General features: G+C 39.2%; 1 protein-coding gene across 1 annotated transcript in view; it reads right to left on the reverse strand.

The window, feature by feature from the left end:
* camk1da (calcium/calmodulin-dependent protein kinase 1Da) overlaps window positions 1–17,636 on the reverse strand; it is a 51,198-nt gene that overhangs the window by 8,012 nt on the left and 25,550 nt on the right. The window contains exons 2-6 of the mRNA XM_058624051.1: window positions 17,178–17,309; window positions 12,346–12,420; window positions 3,601–3,739; window positions 3,147–3,273; window positions 1,130–1,205 (exon numbers count right to left, since the gene is read on the reverse strand). Of these exons, the coding sequence (XP_058480034.1) occupies window positions 1,130–1,205; window positions 3,147–3,273; window positions 3,601–3,739; window positions 12,346–12,420; window positions 17,178–17,309 (549 nt within the window). The remainder of the gene's footprint in view (window positions 1–1,129; window positions 1,206–3,146; window positions 3,274–3,600; window positions 3,740–12,345; window positions 12,421–17,177; window positions 17,310–17,636) is intronic.

Raw genomic sequence — 17,636 nt, forward strand, 5'->3', positions numbered from 1 at the left:
TATGTCATAAGGTGTGAGAGACTTTGAGATTTTAGTGCAGAGACAAATTACAGACACAAACATTTGTTTTAGTTCATGCCTTTCTCTCTGCCTCATCCCATTAACCCGCTGCTGACCTCTGACCCCTGATCTGAGCCTCTGCTCAAGCTAGTAATGTTTCACACACAAGTGCGCACAAAATAATTAAAATAGTGGCTTCAAGTGTTGTCCAAACTTGAGGGGTCATGCCCCACACAAAAACATGTATATGTGCACAGTGACCCGCAGCATTATTGACATTCCACGTACACTCTAAAACTGGGGGAGGGATAGTAGGTGATGTGACACAGCAGAGGAAAAACAAACAAAAACCCAGGAAAAGGAACCTGCAGCTCCATGTCCATACAAGGCTAGAATTAGATGGAAGTGAGTCTCTGAGCTACATTATGTCATAGTAAGTCTGAGTCAATCGCTGTACCAATTGGTAGAAAACAAGGACAGATGTGTAAGTCGAGCTGCTTTGATAGAGGTTCAAAACCTTTGTGTCTAACACTTGTCTGAGCAAACTGTAATTTAAGTCCACAGTCTGGATGAAGCTATGAAAATCCATTTAAATAACATCAAAGCAGCTTTGATGAGCATAAAGCTGTGCAATTAAAAAAAATTCAATAAAACTGCTGCAATTTCAATTTTGTACAATTGTTATTACAATAGCCCAAAAAACAAACAGATGTTTCAACATTAACACCAAATGGCACCATATTTGTCCATATAAACAACCCTGCCCTAATGTGAAGTGGGTAGATTTTTGTGACAATATATTTAAATTTTACATTTTTTAATAATTGTGTCTAGCCTCTTTTTGCTCCTTAACTGTTTTGGTTTTACATAATAAAACATGAACATGTTCCTCTCCTGTCTTGAGTTTAAGACTATTTTTGCAGGGAGACATTCATTAGACCACACCATCACTGTTGTTTTATTCTTCTGTGCACTGGCTTCTTCTATTATTTGCAGGTCGGGGGTGGGAACTGTAGTCTCTCTAGTAGCTGAACTCTCGGTTGCATTATCTGGGTGTGCTCCAGTTAGAATTAGACAGGAACAGAGACAGGAAGAGGACATGGGTGAAAGAAGACGAGTTGGTACTTACAGGATGTAGGCGATCACTCCGATGGACCAGCAGTCCACTGCTTTACTGTATGGCTTCTGAGCAAGCACCTCAGGAGCTGAGAGAGAAAGAAGTGCTTAGTTATTTTAGATATTTAGCAGCAATACAACTCATTTTACATTTTACAGAAGCCTTGTGGCTGTTAAACTATGTTTTAAATCTGGCGTGTGTTTGTATTTAATTTTCTTGTCTGCTTGGGGCCTAGTTAACTCTCTGGTCAGGTTTTACATGGAAAATGTAGCTGTTTTATGAGCATCAAAACAAAGAAAATATGCAAGCTCTCCGTGTCTGTCTAAATTACAATCACATGCCAAATTTGGTTACTGGCGGGGAAAGTTTTGCATGAGGTTAAGGATCTCATAGCTTCTAAATGTTGTTGCCGACATGAGAGAGACTGGTGAAGATGAAACCTAAGACATTTTTCCTCTTGTACTTTGTGAGGCTAACTGGACTGTTCTGACCTTCCACTGCAGCTCATTACCGACAGAGCAAATTACTGTTGATGATGAGCTCACCGTAACCTCGCAACACACACATACACAAAGACGTGCTCCAAATAGATTTGGCTGACCCCCACACACATACAATACAAAAAAATGGCACTGAAATCTGGTATATGGGCCAAAATGTTGCACATGTGTGCTGAATCAGAGTGGATGATTTTGTTAATGGGTCAGTCCTGACTCACTGATGGTGACTGTTTGGGCTCTTGTTTTGCTGGAGTCAGAAATGGAGCATTTTTTACACACTGAGCTCATCGTGTCTGGTGCTCGCTTACTCACAAAAATGAGAAGTCTGATTAAGATGTTACTTAGGTTTTTGAACTTTAGAGAGTAGTTTTAGAAAAAAAGAAGGTCCTTGTTCATCACAGTTGCAATTACAAACTGGATGTTAATATTTTGTGAGACGTTAGGGATAAAGGAGCCCAGTGAGCACATAAATCTATGGGTCATAATAGACTGGTTTAACAGTCGAACATTCAAGAAAAGACAAAAATTTGGTATTTGGGGCATTTTAGCATTCATTTGTGGCCCTGGGCAAAAGAGACAGAGGAGCCCTACAATGAACTCAACTGGATCGAAGCAAATAGAATAGAATTTGAAATTGTTGTGAACTAAGGCTGCACACTCCACACTACATTTTCCTTTTAAAATGCATACATTCTTATTCTGGATACTCCTGCCACACATACTACCCCAGTGTTTTAAAGCCATAAACACAGAGAAGTCTGAAAATGTTGCTGGCACTGTTTTTGGTTGAAACTCAGGGCTGCATTCAAGTCTTGATGGGCAGAAACCAACATATTTGGAAATGTTGATGCACAAAACTAAGCCCAGCTGAATGGAAGCCAGTTGGCCTCTGGTGATAAAACAACATCAATTTCAAAAGTTCAGCATTAGAATCGATTATTTGTGCTTTCACAACAGATTTGTTTACTGTATGATGTTTATGTAAGAGCAGCTGGATAATTTGTGTTTCATCTTGGAAATATGCGGGCTTTCAAAACTGAAAATATGTCACAATATGTAAAAACAAACACACACACACACATATATGCAAATGTAAACTCCAGAGATTGTCTGGAGGGGTACGTGAAAGCAAAAGTCTGCAAAAAAAAAAGACCATTAATCAAAGAGTTAATTGTCTCCTTCTTCAATAACAAATTATGTTAGTTTTGTAAATTATGTTACCATTAAGAGGAAAATGGACAATAAAGCATAGCAAATACGAGTGGACACCAGTGTGATTGACAGCTGGTATCGACCAATAGGAGCCTGATTACAGGTTACGTGCGTGAACTTCTGGTTGCAAAACCTTAAAGTGTCGCCCTTCAAATTGTGACTTTATGCATCAAAATGGGAAATAAGAGTCCTATGAGTGATGTCATCATGTTCACGTGCCACTTGTTACGGGCCAAGAAGTCCAACAATATAATAACATGGTAATGACATTATACAGTTGCTATACATGAAGAGGGAAAGGACGACCCCAAACTCACCCACGTATCCTGGAGTACCACAGGCTGTGGACATGACGTCACCACTGCCTTCCATCTTGGAAAGCCCAAAGTCACTGATCATGATCTTTGACTCGTCCAGAGGATTAAAATACAGCAGGTTCTCTGGCTGGAGAGAGAGGGAGAGAGGGAGAGAGGGAGAGAGGGAGAGAGAGAGAGAGTGATTTCAATTGGTTTTTAACTTATGGCTGTTTTGGTGCTTTAATTAATCCGCTCTGCTCCAACAGCCGGCACGCGCCACACTGACCCAAGATGCACTGCATGTTTTATAGCTGAGGCCTTTATTGCTGTAGTAAATCACTGGCTGACAAGTGAGAATGAGGATTGTGTGCATTTGAAATGGGGGAGTAAGAGTGTGTATGTACATGTGATCAAGCCTCAGTGAAGAGGCAGCGAATGTGTGTGTGTGTTTGTGTGTTTGGATCTGTTATGGTACCTTCAGGTCTCGGTGTACAATGCCCATCCTGTGCAGGTAGTTAACTGCGTCCAGTACTTGTCGGATGAGCGTGCTTGCATCCTTCTCTGTGTAGAAACCCTTTTCCACGATTCGGTCAAACAGCTCACCACCAGACACGCTGCAGAAAATGAAGAAGTGTGCTTGTCACTGTGTGTTAAAAAAAATAAAAAATAAAAACAAATATATAAAAATTGGCCTTTCATGCACACACTTTGTCACACACATACACAGATGGCAATAACTGGCGGTGAAACCAAAGGGGGCGGCGGGAGAGATTTCTGGTAGTTTATGAGCTGTAGATGTTTCCAGTTAAGAATGTGTGAAAGCTGTGAGCCATGTGTAACCACACACACATACACACTGCAGATTTCACTGTACCTTGTAAAATCGTTATACTGTTTTTGACAGCGTGATTTGAAACCCTCAAAATGTTTCCTTCCATCCTTCACACTGATTTTCAAACACAAATTCTTTTTTATCTTTTTCTTACAGTTAGATGATATTTTAACTGAGAAACATTTTCCTTCTTCTTCATTTGTGTTTCATGTTTCTTTTCAGAGCAGCAGTAGCAGTAGCAGCTGCTTGAAGGTTCGGGGAGGAGCAAAGTCAAAGCAAGAAGAGACAGGACAGACCTTGTGTCATAAATATGCAAAAACTGTTTCCTCTATGATGAGAATTTTACTGCATTTTTAAGACCTGAAGACAAATATTCCAAGTACAGCAGCAGCTTTTCAAGAAACCAAACTAATACTATTTTTTTTCATCATCTTAACCAAACTGAAAACATGAAATGTTAGATTTTTCCTTCAAAGTCTTCTTTGAACACATCTGACTGAAGAAAAAAAAAATGTAAGTTAATGTGCAACTTCTTCCCTCTGGCAGATTCTTTCAATAGTCAGCTTTATATTGAATGACTCCAGACCACAAGAAATTACTTGTTTGGGTGTATACTGGATTGAGTATGAGTATGAGATGTGAGTTGTCTCCTTCTAAATGGACACACAGCTCCCCCTACTGGAGGTAGAATGTAATGTTGCTGGTGAGGTTGACGATGCAGCATGTGCACTTTACAATGTAACAGCAGAAATAGCAATGGTATATTAAGTAATAGTCGTAGTAGTAAAAGTACTGGCAGCCTTTCGTGCTGTATTCTCCACTCAGTACATATTCTATTTATACTGTATGTTTATCGGAGGCCACACCCCTGACACACAAGAATGCACAAGGGCAAACATGCTTGCGCTCAAATATACACACGTGTGTGCACACTCATGAGCACTCTGTGGGGCGTTGTCAAGGCGACCGATCAGATTATAGCCTGTAGAGTTAAACTCTAATGAAGTTTCTGGTAGGAAAAAAAAAAAAGAAGAAGGGATCAGAAATAATTGCTAATAATCTCTCGCTCTCTTTTCAAAGAGGGCAGCAACTGATGTGTGTTCAGGGGCAGCCATGTCTGCGAATGACAAGAAAAATAAAAGGCTACACACATGCACACAAATTAAGATCAGCCACCAGACTGCATGATTACATAAGCATTAGGATAAGCAGACCATGGCAATCAGACAGGGTCTCTCTCTCACACACACAAATATAATGTACAGCACACAATTACACACAGTGCCATACACACACATATGCAGGCCTAATCTGCAATATAAGTATGAAGGTTCAAATTAACTCTATTCTTCTATATGACATATTAAAAAAAATATTAAAATGTTCATCAGCTCCACATGACTTCCTGTGTTTTTCAATTCAGAGGTGTTTGGATCTCATGTCGCCCGGCGGCAGAGGTTATTCATTTTATATCGAGACGGATGGAGGCAACAACAACATTGCACTTCGGATTGGGACTGAAAACACAAACAAGCCACCAAAAGAGTGAATTCTTCTGCTCAAAATAACCAATTTGGTTTGGCAGTTTGATGGATACATGCTTCTGATCTTCGCCTGACTCTACGCTGCTCCTGGACACACAAACGCTCCCTTAGACAGGTCTGATAGTGTTACTTGACAGAGCACGATTTCAGATAAAGGACTCAGCATACAAATAATGTTACCTTGTGTCTGTCCACTAAGGCTAAACAGAGGCAGAACGATAACAAAAACAACAGAAATCACAGACGGTTAAGCACTGCAGATTTCATTTTTTTACAATTTAAGGTCTGGCCCAGGTGTATTTTGTTCGTGCATTGCTGCCACAAATACAAAAGACTTTGACTGACAGTTGCTTATAAGAAATATAAGTTTAATTAATTCAGTCATTGATCATGTGTTAACGCTTCTAAAAGATGGAGAATATTTCAACTCAACTTGGTCAAATCCACAGCAACTTTAAAAGCGTGATTTGAAATCTATTGTTTTGGTTTTGGTGATTCTGTTGGGGTTGCACAGGGTGGCATGATCAGAAGCTTGCTTAAAGGACGCAGTGTCAAGTCATTAGCGTTTTCCCTCCATTATTTCCACCCCTCTTCCAATTCCACTGTATCTCCATCCATCTCTTCACCAACATCTAATCAGAGAATCAAGGCGGCCTCTTGTATCACTCCCTCCAGGTGACGGCTGTGCATCATGATCGACAGCATTGGTTATAATGATTGCACGTGTGTGTGAGCGAAAGAGATGCATGCTGTTCACTACGGCCGAGATGAGATGAGGAGCCATTGGAGTCTTGGGCTCAGACTGACTAATCACAGCAGACATGTGACTGAAGCTATTGAGCTGCTGCAGTGATAAGTCACCATCAAGGGAGGAAAAGCCTCTGGTAACTTGATCAATTCAACACAGCTCAACTGGTATGAAGCATCCATCCATCCATCATCCATCTTCGACTGCTTTATTGAGGGTCATGGGGGGGGGGGGCTGTGCCAGTCCATCGCAGGTCCACATATAGAGACAATCAACCATTCACTCTCACTCTCACACCTATGGTCAATTTAGAGTGTCCAATTTACCTAATCCCCATATTGCATGTTAGTTCTTTTTTTTGGCAAATGCACCAAACTGTGCTTTTCTTTGACAAGGTTATGCAAAGTTATCATACATATTGTACATGTACACACAGCACAGAGACCTATATATCATAACCGTGAGTAACTACCAATACATATAAGTATTTACCACCTATCGATAACCATAACCAGCCATTTCAAACACATAATGATCCAACTGTGTATCAGCTATTCTGCTCCCAGTTGAAATAAAAAAAAAACAAAAAACAGCAACAACATGACAAAATTACAAGGATATTGCTGCTTTTTAATTACTTTTGGTCAGTCTGTGCTTCATGAAGTATTTATCGTGAAGTATTCTGTCTTTTACTTAAAGCCAGAACGATACTTGGTATTGATATTGGTTCAGTAGCAAAACCGAATATCGTACCCGCTCATCCCTAGATTTGGTCCGATTGTAAATCATTTTTCCATCTTTGGAAAAAAATCACCGGGCTTGGTCCGCCCCTAGAAGAGTGGACTAAATCTGATGCTCAAATGTGCACCAAAGTCACAGAGATGTCAACCAAGTCCACTTTGTACAAACAGCCTTTAAATATAAACTGCTTGTCATTTTTCTATGACAATATAGAATCCACATGCATGGTTTCTGGGAGCTGTGGGACAAGGTAGCCCCTTTAAAGAATAATACTTTATGGTTATGTTTACCTCAAAATGAAACCAGCTCTCTCTTGTTAGAGGGCGAGGAGACAAACGAAAGACAGCTGAATTCAAACAGGCTTGATTATCACACCCCTTGCTGTCAAAGAACAATTATGAACAACATGGAAAAAGCTGTCGTCTCATGAATTAGTGGTCTGTATCACAGGCTTCCTACCAACCCACTACACACCACATTTCAGACACACAAAGAACTAGATTTTTAACATTAAAACAGACTCATCCTTAGCTGTAATAATGCATCATCATCATCATCATCATCATCATCATCATATATTCACATGCTCAGACTCACTCTCTTCTGGATTTGTTCAAAGCCATGTTGTCTCTTCACTGAGTGTGCGCGTTTCAATTTTTTACTATACACAATTCCCAATGCAAACAGCTTCAATACAAAGCCAATGTTACACTCGGTTGCAATGCATTGACTTTCATAGCGGCACGGACTGATTGCCTCCCTGCGGTAGCGAAAGACATGCTGTGATGAATGAGAATCGATCTGACACTGCAATTATATATATTTCTTTTGAAGAAATCTCGGTAACTAAATTAGATTTCTGTCTGTTGAGTAATTATGTAGATAATTAAAACAAATGACATGATTTATTACAGCAGTGGTTGGGGCAGAGAGACCCACTTCCACACAAATTTGCTGTAAACATTATTCAAGATATAATGCACTCATATGCTTTCATTCAAAATAGATCAGTTTTACAGTGAAGCTACTGGTTTGGGGAAGAACAAAGGGAGAATGAACTGCAGTCCTACATATTTCAGTATTTTCACCAAACACATCAGTCTGTGACTCTTTCTGGAACCCTGGAACATTACTTTAGAAAAGCCTAAACCCGGATTACTCAGTAAATATCTGGTGTTATGGATCGATAAGTCCAAATGACTGTTGCTGCTCCAAAGACACCTAAAAGAGAGTACCTTCACTGGCTGGTTGGTGCTGGGCAGGTCGTTTGCTTTAAATTTATTGCTGAAAATAGCAGGAAATAATTATAGTAACAAATTGGCTTGTAATCGGAAGGTTGCCAGTTCAAATCCCAGGGCGAGTGAAGGGCTCAGGTGACCCCAAGCAAGGCAACCCGGTGGACAGATAATTAATTAAATAATTTATCTTTTTAATCATGATCACTTATTTATTTAAGTTATTTTAACTGCATTCATCCAGGATGCCCCTTGAGTTGAAAATCTCTCTTTTTTTTTGAGGGAGACCTGGCCAAGATAGCACAAGAGAACAATTAAAAAAACAAAAAAAAACCTGCACACTTTTAACATTGGACAAAAGACAACAAATACACGGAACCAAGTAAACGGCTTCTGAATAGCAATTGTACTTTTCAGTTCTAAAGTTTTTCATTAATGTTTTGAACTCACTCAGGGAGACAGAAAGTCACTTTAATGTGGTCTGAAGGTTATTCTGTGACTAGGGGGCAGAGCAGAACTATGCCGCTCTACCAAGTTCAAACCTGACAAAGTGAATGATCACAGTTATTGTTTAATGACAATTAACTCATGACATACGCAGTAATAAGTCTACAGGCTGTAAGCGATGTGCTCGTTGCTGAAATACAATGTGCTTCGACACCGCTGACAAGTCTTCACTGACAACATTGTATTAAGTCAGTGAGAAGTAAGGATAACATTGATGAATGACAAAACAAATAGTATCTTGTTTCATACGGGTTGTTGAGTTGTTCAATGCAGCTACTTCACATGTTAAAAGCTATATCTAAAAACATCACTACAAACCTCCAGCTGCACTTCTCATGGTTGTTTATAACCCAGATATGATCTCTGACCCTGTAACTATGGTAACTAAGCTCAATTTAAAGAGCAGATGGCATCAGGAAGAACAGGGAAATGTAAGCAAGCAGCAGAAAGGTAACAGGTGATGGAAAATAATGTGTGAGATCGAGAAGTGAGAGTGTAGTGTGAGAATGGGGAGATGAGAGGGATGCAGTGACAGAGGGGAAGCCCTGTTTCTCTCTCTGCCACATTGAAAGAAGAGAAAAAACTCTGTATTTGCCTCTTTAGAGCAATACACTAATGTTAATGAACACTGTTAAGGATTTAAAGTAAAACAAAAGCTTTAACAGCAAGTGCCACAATGATTTATTGACTCTGGGTCATGAAGTACAGGGGAAATAAGAACATAGCCAGCCGTATTGATTTAAAATAAAACTAGCAACACAGGAACTGATTGATAGCAGGAGTGTGAGCGAGCGACACTTTGGCACAGCAACCAATCAATTAACACAAATTGGGAGAACTTCACTTGGTAAGTCAAATGTAAGTGAAAGCTAACTTGCCTGGAATGTCCAGTTATTTCACAGTAAAATTGAGTCTAAATAGTCTTGTGGTTTCCTTCTCATGTAAAAAACAATAGGGGCGGTGAAGAAGAGCCGGTAAGGAAACAAAAAACTATGTGAGCTGGTTTGTTCACGACAACAGGAAACAGGTCAGAAGGTTAACGCTGTCTGTAAACAGCTTAATCAGAGGTGGACCTGTGAAAGGAGCCTGGCCAACAAAGGGATTACAGGTTTTTTCAGTCTCCTCACAGCCAGCACATTGAAATAATTCAGCTCTTTGAACAGGATTCTTCATTTACCATTTGACTGCTTAAGAAGAACTGAGCAGATGTGGTCTTATTTATTCCACAGCTTGCTGTGAATAATTATTTTGAATAATTTGCTTGTTAGCTCACCTAAAAAAACAAACAAACAATGTTTCAGTCTGGAACATCCATCCATCCATCTTGTAGCGCTTTATCCTTCTCTTTATAATTCAACCATTTATTGCAACAAATGGAAATACAGTCAGACTTGACAGGATGCTCTAAGCAAAACAGGGAGCACACAATGCAGGGAAGATCCTATATACACATATATATGTGTAAACTTAAGCCCACTAAACCCTGACTGAGAAAGGTGGAGGCTGGGGGTGATGGTGGAAAAGCTTTGCCAGAGGCAGCAGTGTGTGGCACCATTGGTGTAGCAAGAAATGAGTGAGGGAGGATTAATGTTTTAAAAATGTATCACCTTGGTGTGAGAGTGGCTGTGATTGGAGCGTCACAACTAAATCGCAGTCATCGGGCCATACTGAATAAATACATAATTGCAATTATTTGGATTTGGTGATTTAAGTGAGACTGGTCTTGTTTACATAATTATTCAAACTTTCATTGACATAACCTTTAAAACGATGACTTTGTGATATTTGTGACAAACAACGATGTTTTCTTCAGCCTGTGGAATATGATGAGTATACGTCAGGACAGTAGTTTATCTAAAATTTGACAAACATGAATTGATCAGCCTCAATGTACACTACTATGTTTTCATTCAAATAAAAATCTGTGTCCAGATGTGCGTTTCTGCTCCGTAGAAGTAAAATGCATCCACACGAAAACTACTTGGCCAGCTGCTGCACATAAATATCAGTGGTGTCACTTCACTTGACCATGTTACTGACCTATTTTATACGTTTAATAATTCCACCTCTCGGCCTGTTCGTTTGACTCGCACTTACACTACAACCACAGCATACCAATCTATAACAGGTGCAGGAGCTGACGCACAGATTTTACTGCTCATGTTGGAGGCAGTGTCTGTTTCTTTCTGTTTCTTTTGCTCAGTTCAGTATCAAAGCAAATGCAAGAGTCAGAAAGGAACTCCTAATGTAGATTTCACTTGAAAAATAAGAACTAAATAAATGATTAAGCATTAATTAATGATAGATTCATGAGTGACTTAATAAGCACATACAGAGGTATGTAGATTGTGTTGGTAAGTTGTTTTCTTTTGTTCTATTGCTGTCTAAGAGAACATGGCTACTGTACATGTGCCTAAGCATTGACTGACATGTGCGTGAATAAAAATAGAAGTTTTATTTATTTACAAAATATACAATAGTGTCTGAAGGCTATATAAATAGATTTGCAGTGCAAATTAGTTATTATCCAAACTCTTGTTGATCAACTCAGTATTTAAGTTTCCTGCCTGGCAGTTGGCATAGAAATGGACCCGAAAAGGACCCGAAACACATGTAGTAGGCAAACAGATAATCTTCTGACACTGGGTTGCCAAACTTCTCTAGCTTCTCCTTCTCTTATGTAAGCAGCAGTTACCGGGCAGAGGAGGTTGGTTGGGCATGGGTAAAGTATGGGTGATCCTGCTTGACTTTTACTGCTGACCACCATCACAGCAGAGACGGTGCTGATGTAACCGAGCCTTTGAAGCTGTGTGGTGCTGTTAATGTGTGTGGGGGAGGACTGGTGGGCTTTTGTGTGTGCATGTGTTTGACTATGGTGTGTTGTTGTCAGATGAGCAGAGTCATTGAAGAATAATGTATGTATGTTTACAGTATGTGTGAATGCACTGATGAGTGGGCAGCAGCACAAGATTAAATGTGTGAGAAAAACATATAGGGAATAATGAATTTTTGGCAGATGCAAAGCATTCTATGGGTAATGCATATTTTTAAACTTTTAATTCATTATCATTATCATCATGTATCATTATCATAACTGAGCCCCAACATTTTGCCTGGAGTGCCTGGTTCACATCATCTTGTTTTGAATTATGTTATTTCCCCATTTTTCAAGCGCGCTCAACATACAGACTATGCTTTTTGCACTTTGGACGTCACCAGAGCTAATGTACCACTGGTTTTTAGGTTGCATGGGTAGTTTCAAATCAAAACATGCACATTTGCATGTAATATAACTATCTTGTGATTAAAGGCCTAAAATAAAAGACAATGGTAGTAAAAAAAAGTCAGCTACATTTAAATGTAATTCTATTAAAACTATTATAACTTGGGTTTCTCAATATTAGACTTTCTCAAAGGAGACTCCCTCCTTTGGGAACCCTGATTACTAATAACGTAAAACTGCCCTAAAATATACTGAGAAGCACCCAGATGTCAAAAGTGTCAAAACAGATTTTACAGGATTAGTATCTTAAACTGAACTTCATGTGTAAAATCCACTGAACAACATAACCATCTCATGAAAGTGTCAGAGATAAAAGAGAAGTGAACTCACAGCTGCATAATCAGGTAGAGGTGGTCAGGACTCTCGTAAATGTCCTCCAGTGCCACAATGTTCTCGTGCTTGATCCTGCAAAGCAAACACAAGCCATTAGTTAAAGCTTTTTATTACACAAGCGGCAGAGCATTTACAGTCACACACAGTAAATCATCAACACATCAACTAAATGACTCTTAATCCTAAAGAGTGCTTTTTAGACACCCCTGATAATCCAGAACAATGCTCCTTTTAGCCGGTGTAATCTCATAATCCAGATTTCAGAATCCACATCTGGACACATTTTATTTATAACCATTGTTTCTTTGTGTGTGGGAGGAATTAAAAAATAAAGGAGTTGGCGTTCGAGTTCTTTCTTAATAAAAGTTTTGTCTAAATACGAGACCATTGTTTGTAAGACGTTGACATCTGCTCCAGTCAGGCTCCTCAGTCATTACTGACCAAGGTTAGCTTTAGTTCACCCTTAACACAGCTGGTCTGGCTGTCATGAAAATACTAATTTGCAAATTCCCACTTTTACCAGCATATTTACTCAGATGATTTAACCAAATGCTGCAGAATCAGGACCCAACATCTGAAACATCTATCTCGTAAATAATAGGGATGCACTGATACCTATTTTTTGACCAGGTACAAGCACTTAATAATGTCAAATAAGCAATGTTTAATAGTATTTACTAGGGCTGTCACTTGTTATCCAAAATTCTGTTATCCCTTTGAACACCTAGATGCACATCAGAATGTCTAAAGTAATTACTGCAGGGTTCAGCCAAGGCTGCTGTGACCATAGTTAGGTCCATTTTGAATCCATCCAAAAAAATAAGACAGTGTTGCCATGGTGTAAAAAATGAAGGGCACAAGCAAGTGAACAATCACAACAACATCTGAGAGCATCTGAAAAGCAGCATGAGGAGTTTAGCAGACTCACTTGTCCATGTCTTTGAAACAAGCGTGTCATGTGATATTCGTTTTCACTCCATGTTTGAAGAAAAGGTCAGAAAAAACATATGCAAGATGTAAAAAAACAACAACAACAACAACAACACAGTGAACACACGTATATTTTAGCCTGATCATCATGTTTCGTCTCCAGCTCTAGTACAGCCTAGTATCAGACGGATACCCAAGATTTATTTCTCAGTGACAAAACATCATTTTCAGGGATTCAAACAACAACGAGTTATCAAGAAATCAATTGTGCCACTTCCAGCTTTCCTTCACCTGTGTGCTAATTTCATCAGTTATCACCAAATCTCTCCATGGATACAGCAGTCTGATGAGGGTGTTTCCACCCCCTGTGTGCGTGTGTGTGTGTGTGTGTGTGTGTGTGTGTGTGCCTTAATACCTCATACTTTGTAGACACACTATTGATTTTTTTCCATGGGGTAATCATCTTTTATATTGTAAAAAGAGGTAATTCCCTCTAGTCTCACATACACACAGCAGGTGCGCAGGTGAGCACATGACACTTATTATGGAGTGATCTCCGTGATGGCAGGTGGGCAATGAACTGCTAGAGCTGGTACGTGACTCATAAACACACACATACACATGTGTGTGCAGGTTGAAAAGGGATAATGTGAGTATATTTAAGCCCAGCATGGGATAATGAAGGGCTGGCGGCAAACAGGCTGAGTGTAAGGCAGAGGAGAGACGGCACATTCAGAAAAGCCCTCTCATACAGTACAGGCTTGTGCGGCACTTAAGTCCATCATTCATGGATTTCTCCTGCATGTGTCTTCTCTTTCCGCTCCACTGCCGAAAACTTGTTGTGATTAATTAGTGTGTTAAGCATAAAAGCTGACTCAAACGCTTGATAAAGGTTTTAGTCACTTTACTCCTGAAATGCCTTAGATCCTTGAAGCACATTGTCTGCTCTTTAAAAACACAGAATACCTGACTGTCATGCGAAGACATTGTAATGTGCCGTGCATTAAGTCTTGGGTAGTATACCTAAATTATGATTATATTGCAATTTCACGTTGATTTTCAGAACAGAGTTGTTAAGACAAGCATGAGATAATTTCAAAATATCAACTATACTTCAATGCAATGTTAAGAACTAAAAGGCATTAAGTATTTCTAACATGTATAGATTGCAATGTTTAAATTGATGATAGAACAATTCTAAACAGAGCTATTCAACTTTACTTATTGCATTTCAATGTACAAACTATGAATTATTCAGCCCTACACAACATTATGGCTCTGAGCTGATAGAATGCTCTACAGTATATAACACGTGTAACCTCTGTCTGTCACTGTCCCACATTAGAATCTGCTAACCACTATGTTCTGAAGAGGTGGGTGGTTAAATCAGTGTCTTAAGGAGACAGAAGGAACATAAATTGGTTCAAGGACAAAAGCACAGCAGTGTAAAAGTGTAGCTATAGAAAAAAGAAGCTCACTGACTCTCTGTTCTCAGTGTTTTGCTGTTCAAGGCTTCATGAACAAGCCTCAATTTACTATATTTGACTTGATTGTACAGTAAATTAAAAACTCTCATTCTGCTTTTTCTCAGTGTATTTCATACAATTCAAATAAATTGAGGTTTTTATTATTATTACTCATTACTAAAATGAATTAAAACATTAGGTGAGAAAATAAGATCTATTACCTAGAACAAAGATTTTTAACATTGTGACCAAACTTAACTTAACATTTTTTTCCTGTTCCTTTGAGTTTAATATAACCTAAATCAAAGACATGTTTGATTTAAGTGATTTCTTAACACATTCTGCAGGTCTAGCTGAAGACCTGAAGCTCAAGTGGTCCACCGCAATTCATCAGATGTAAACAAATCGATGAATGCAACAAGACAGTCCTGTTTTGTTCTGTAAAGTGATCCAGCAGAGTTCTCAAATCTGACCCCATGTCTGATAGAGACCCAGTCTGCCAGTGATGCTACGGTTTATTTACAATAATGGTGCTCATAAATCTACATGAACGCACTGATTTAATAGCATCATCTATAATGAAAGTACAACAGTGAGATGTGTGAGCTTCTCTGAGCTTCTCTGTCTAGCTGTGTGGTACTTTCTTGTGTGTTGAAAGGAAAACAAAGAGAAAGTGCTGCTTTCTTTGAAAGTTTTTTCTGTGTATCAGGTGCACTTCATCACCCTTGCTTGTTAACGAGCCGCTCGCACTGACAAAGTATTCCCTTGGATCTGTATTAAACAGTGCATGATGTATCCAGCCATGGAGGCTCATTCATCCCAATTACAGTCCGCTCACCCGCAGAAGACGTTTCTGTGGCTTTCAGCCACCACACCTGCACTGGAGGTGCATGTCTGGAGCACATTGCTAATATTAGAATTACACTATATTTGACTCATGCTACAAATAATGGATATTTTAATGCACATTTGTGTTGAGTGCGAATGTAATGCTCAGGAATGTCTAGGTCTACAACAATTCATTGAATATGAAATCAATTAATGTCTTGATCTTTTTTTGGGGGGGGGGGGGGTTATAAATAAGAAACAAAACAGAATAGGTACTGACAACATATCTTACCACAAAGGAAGTGGTTATTTATTTTTTATTTTCATCATCGTATTTGAATATGGCAGCCCCACTCCACCCCCCACTTTACAATGTTGTGGTCAACTAAAAAATGAAAAGAGAATTGTGTAAACTATTCCAATAGGATTACAGTTGGGTTTAAATTTGAACTATGTTTTTGGAATGAATGTTGTTGCATCTATGTTAACAACAAACCCAAAGTGGACAGCCATTTATACTCAAAACGTAAAGCTGCAGTGCATACATTTTTGTGATTTTTGTTGGTGTTGATGTTGACATTTTAGTATACTGTGTCCTTCGTCTGAAAGTGTCACACAATACTATCAGACCTGACTGACGGAGTGTGTATGCAGAGCCGCAGAGCACTCAGCATCAAACCGCTGAATTAACAGATTTCTGAACAGTGGAATTCACTTTTCATGGCCGCTTCTTTATTTTCAGTCACTATATGTTCATTCATTACAAATCATATAGGCATCGCAATATTCAATAACTCTTTTGCATTTCATGTTTTCCTATTGTTGTGCAGCCCCACTATACGGTGCTGTCAGTTCCATGTGGATGATGTATGTCGCTGCATGCGGATACAAAGTCCTATTCTCAGCATCAGCAATTACAAATCAGAGCTGCTCTTTGAAATGGATCATCCCAGTTTTTGTAATAAACATTTTCTGTTGCCCTTAGGTGTTTAAAAACAGTGAGTGTAAATTATTTCAACAGGTGGTTATGTATACAAAATACCAACAGCAACATGCTAAAGTGCACACAAAATGGTTGCTATAGCAATTCTGTAAGAGTAACCATGGAGAGATATTCCTTGAGCATCAGTGCTTTGACCATTCAGACACACATTGTCAAGCTGCTGTTAACCCAGTGTTAATGAGTACACCTGTACTATAGAGGCTCTTCACATGAAAAAAAATGGTATTTCCATCTCATCTTTTATATTTTTCTGATAAGTCATTTTTTTCTTTTCAAACTTAGTCAATTTGTCCTCTCCTAGACAATTCACATTTTCTTTACAGACCAACAAAGAAAGCACTGTCCTTTTGTTGATAATACTGTGCAGCTGTTTTGTGCTCTGTTGTACAGAGAGACCGGAAAATACAAGTCGTGATATGTGCATGTATATGTGGTAGGTGCGCTGTGGATCGTGACCTGGGGGGGTCGTGATGCATGGAGGAGAGAGGAGATGGAGGAGATGCACAGTTTCCCCGGTAACCAGGAATTAGGTTTATGCACATGTGTGCATATGTGTGTGTGTGTGTGTGTGTGTGTGTGTGTGTGTGTGTCACAGCACTCACTTCCTCAGCACAGCGATCTCATTCTCGATGCTGCTCTCCTTCCCCTTGAGAGCCTTTTTGGGGATGCACTTCACCGCGAACATTCGTCCAGTCAGCTTCTCCTGGGCCAGGACCACCTCTGAGAAGGCTCCTCTGTAAAGACAAATCAACAAAACATCACGTCAACAGCTCTTTCAATGGGAATAAATAAATCTCATTTAGGGCTGGACAATATGCCAAAATGTTATTGCAATAAAAAAGTTTCATATCAATCAATACTGATATTTATTGCAATACAATCTTGGATAGAAAGGTTACGTTTTAACCTTGAAGGAATGCTGAAGAAATCTTCTCCTGTGTTCAGCATTCATAATACATGGAAAATTGTGTGTGCATTTGCAAAAATAATGTGATTGGCAGAGGCAAATTCATTTGGCACCAGATTCATTCACCTAAACGACTGCTCGGGTTGAAAATAAA

The sequence above is a fragment of the Solea solea genome, chromosome 3, assembly GCF_958295425.1.
Source record: "Solea solea chromosome 3, fSolSol10.1, whole genome shotgun sequence".
NCBI classification, from domain to species: Eukaryota; Metazoa; Chordata; class Actinopteri; order Pleuronectiformes; family Soleidae; genus Solea; species Solea solea.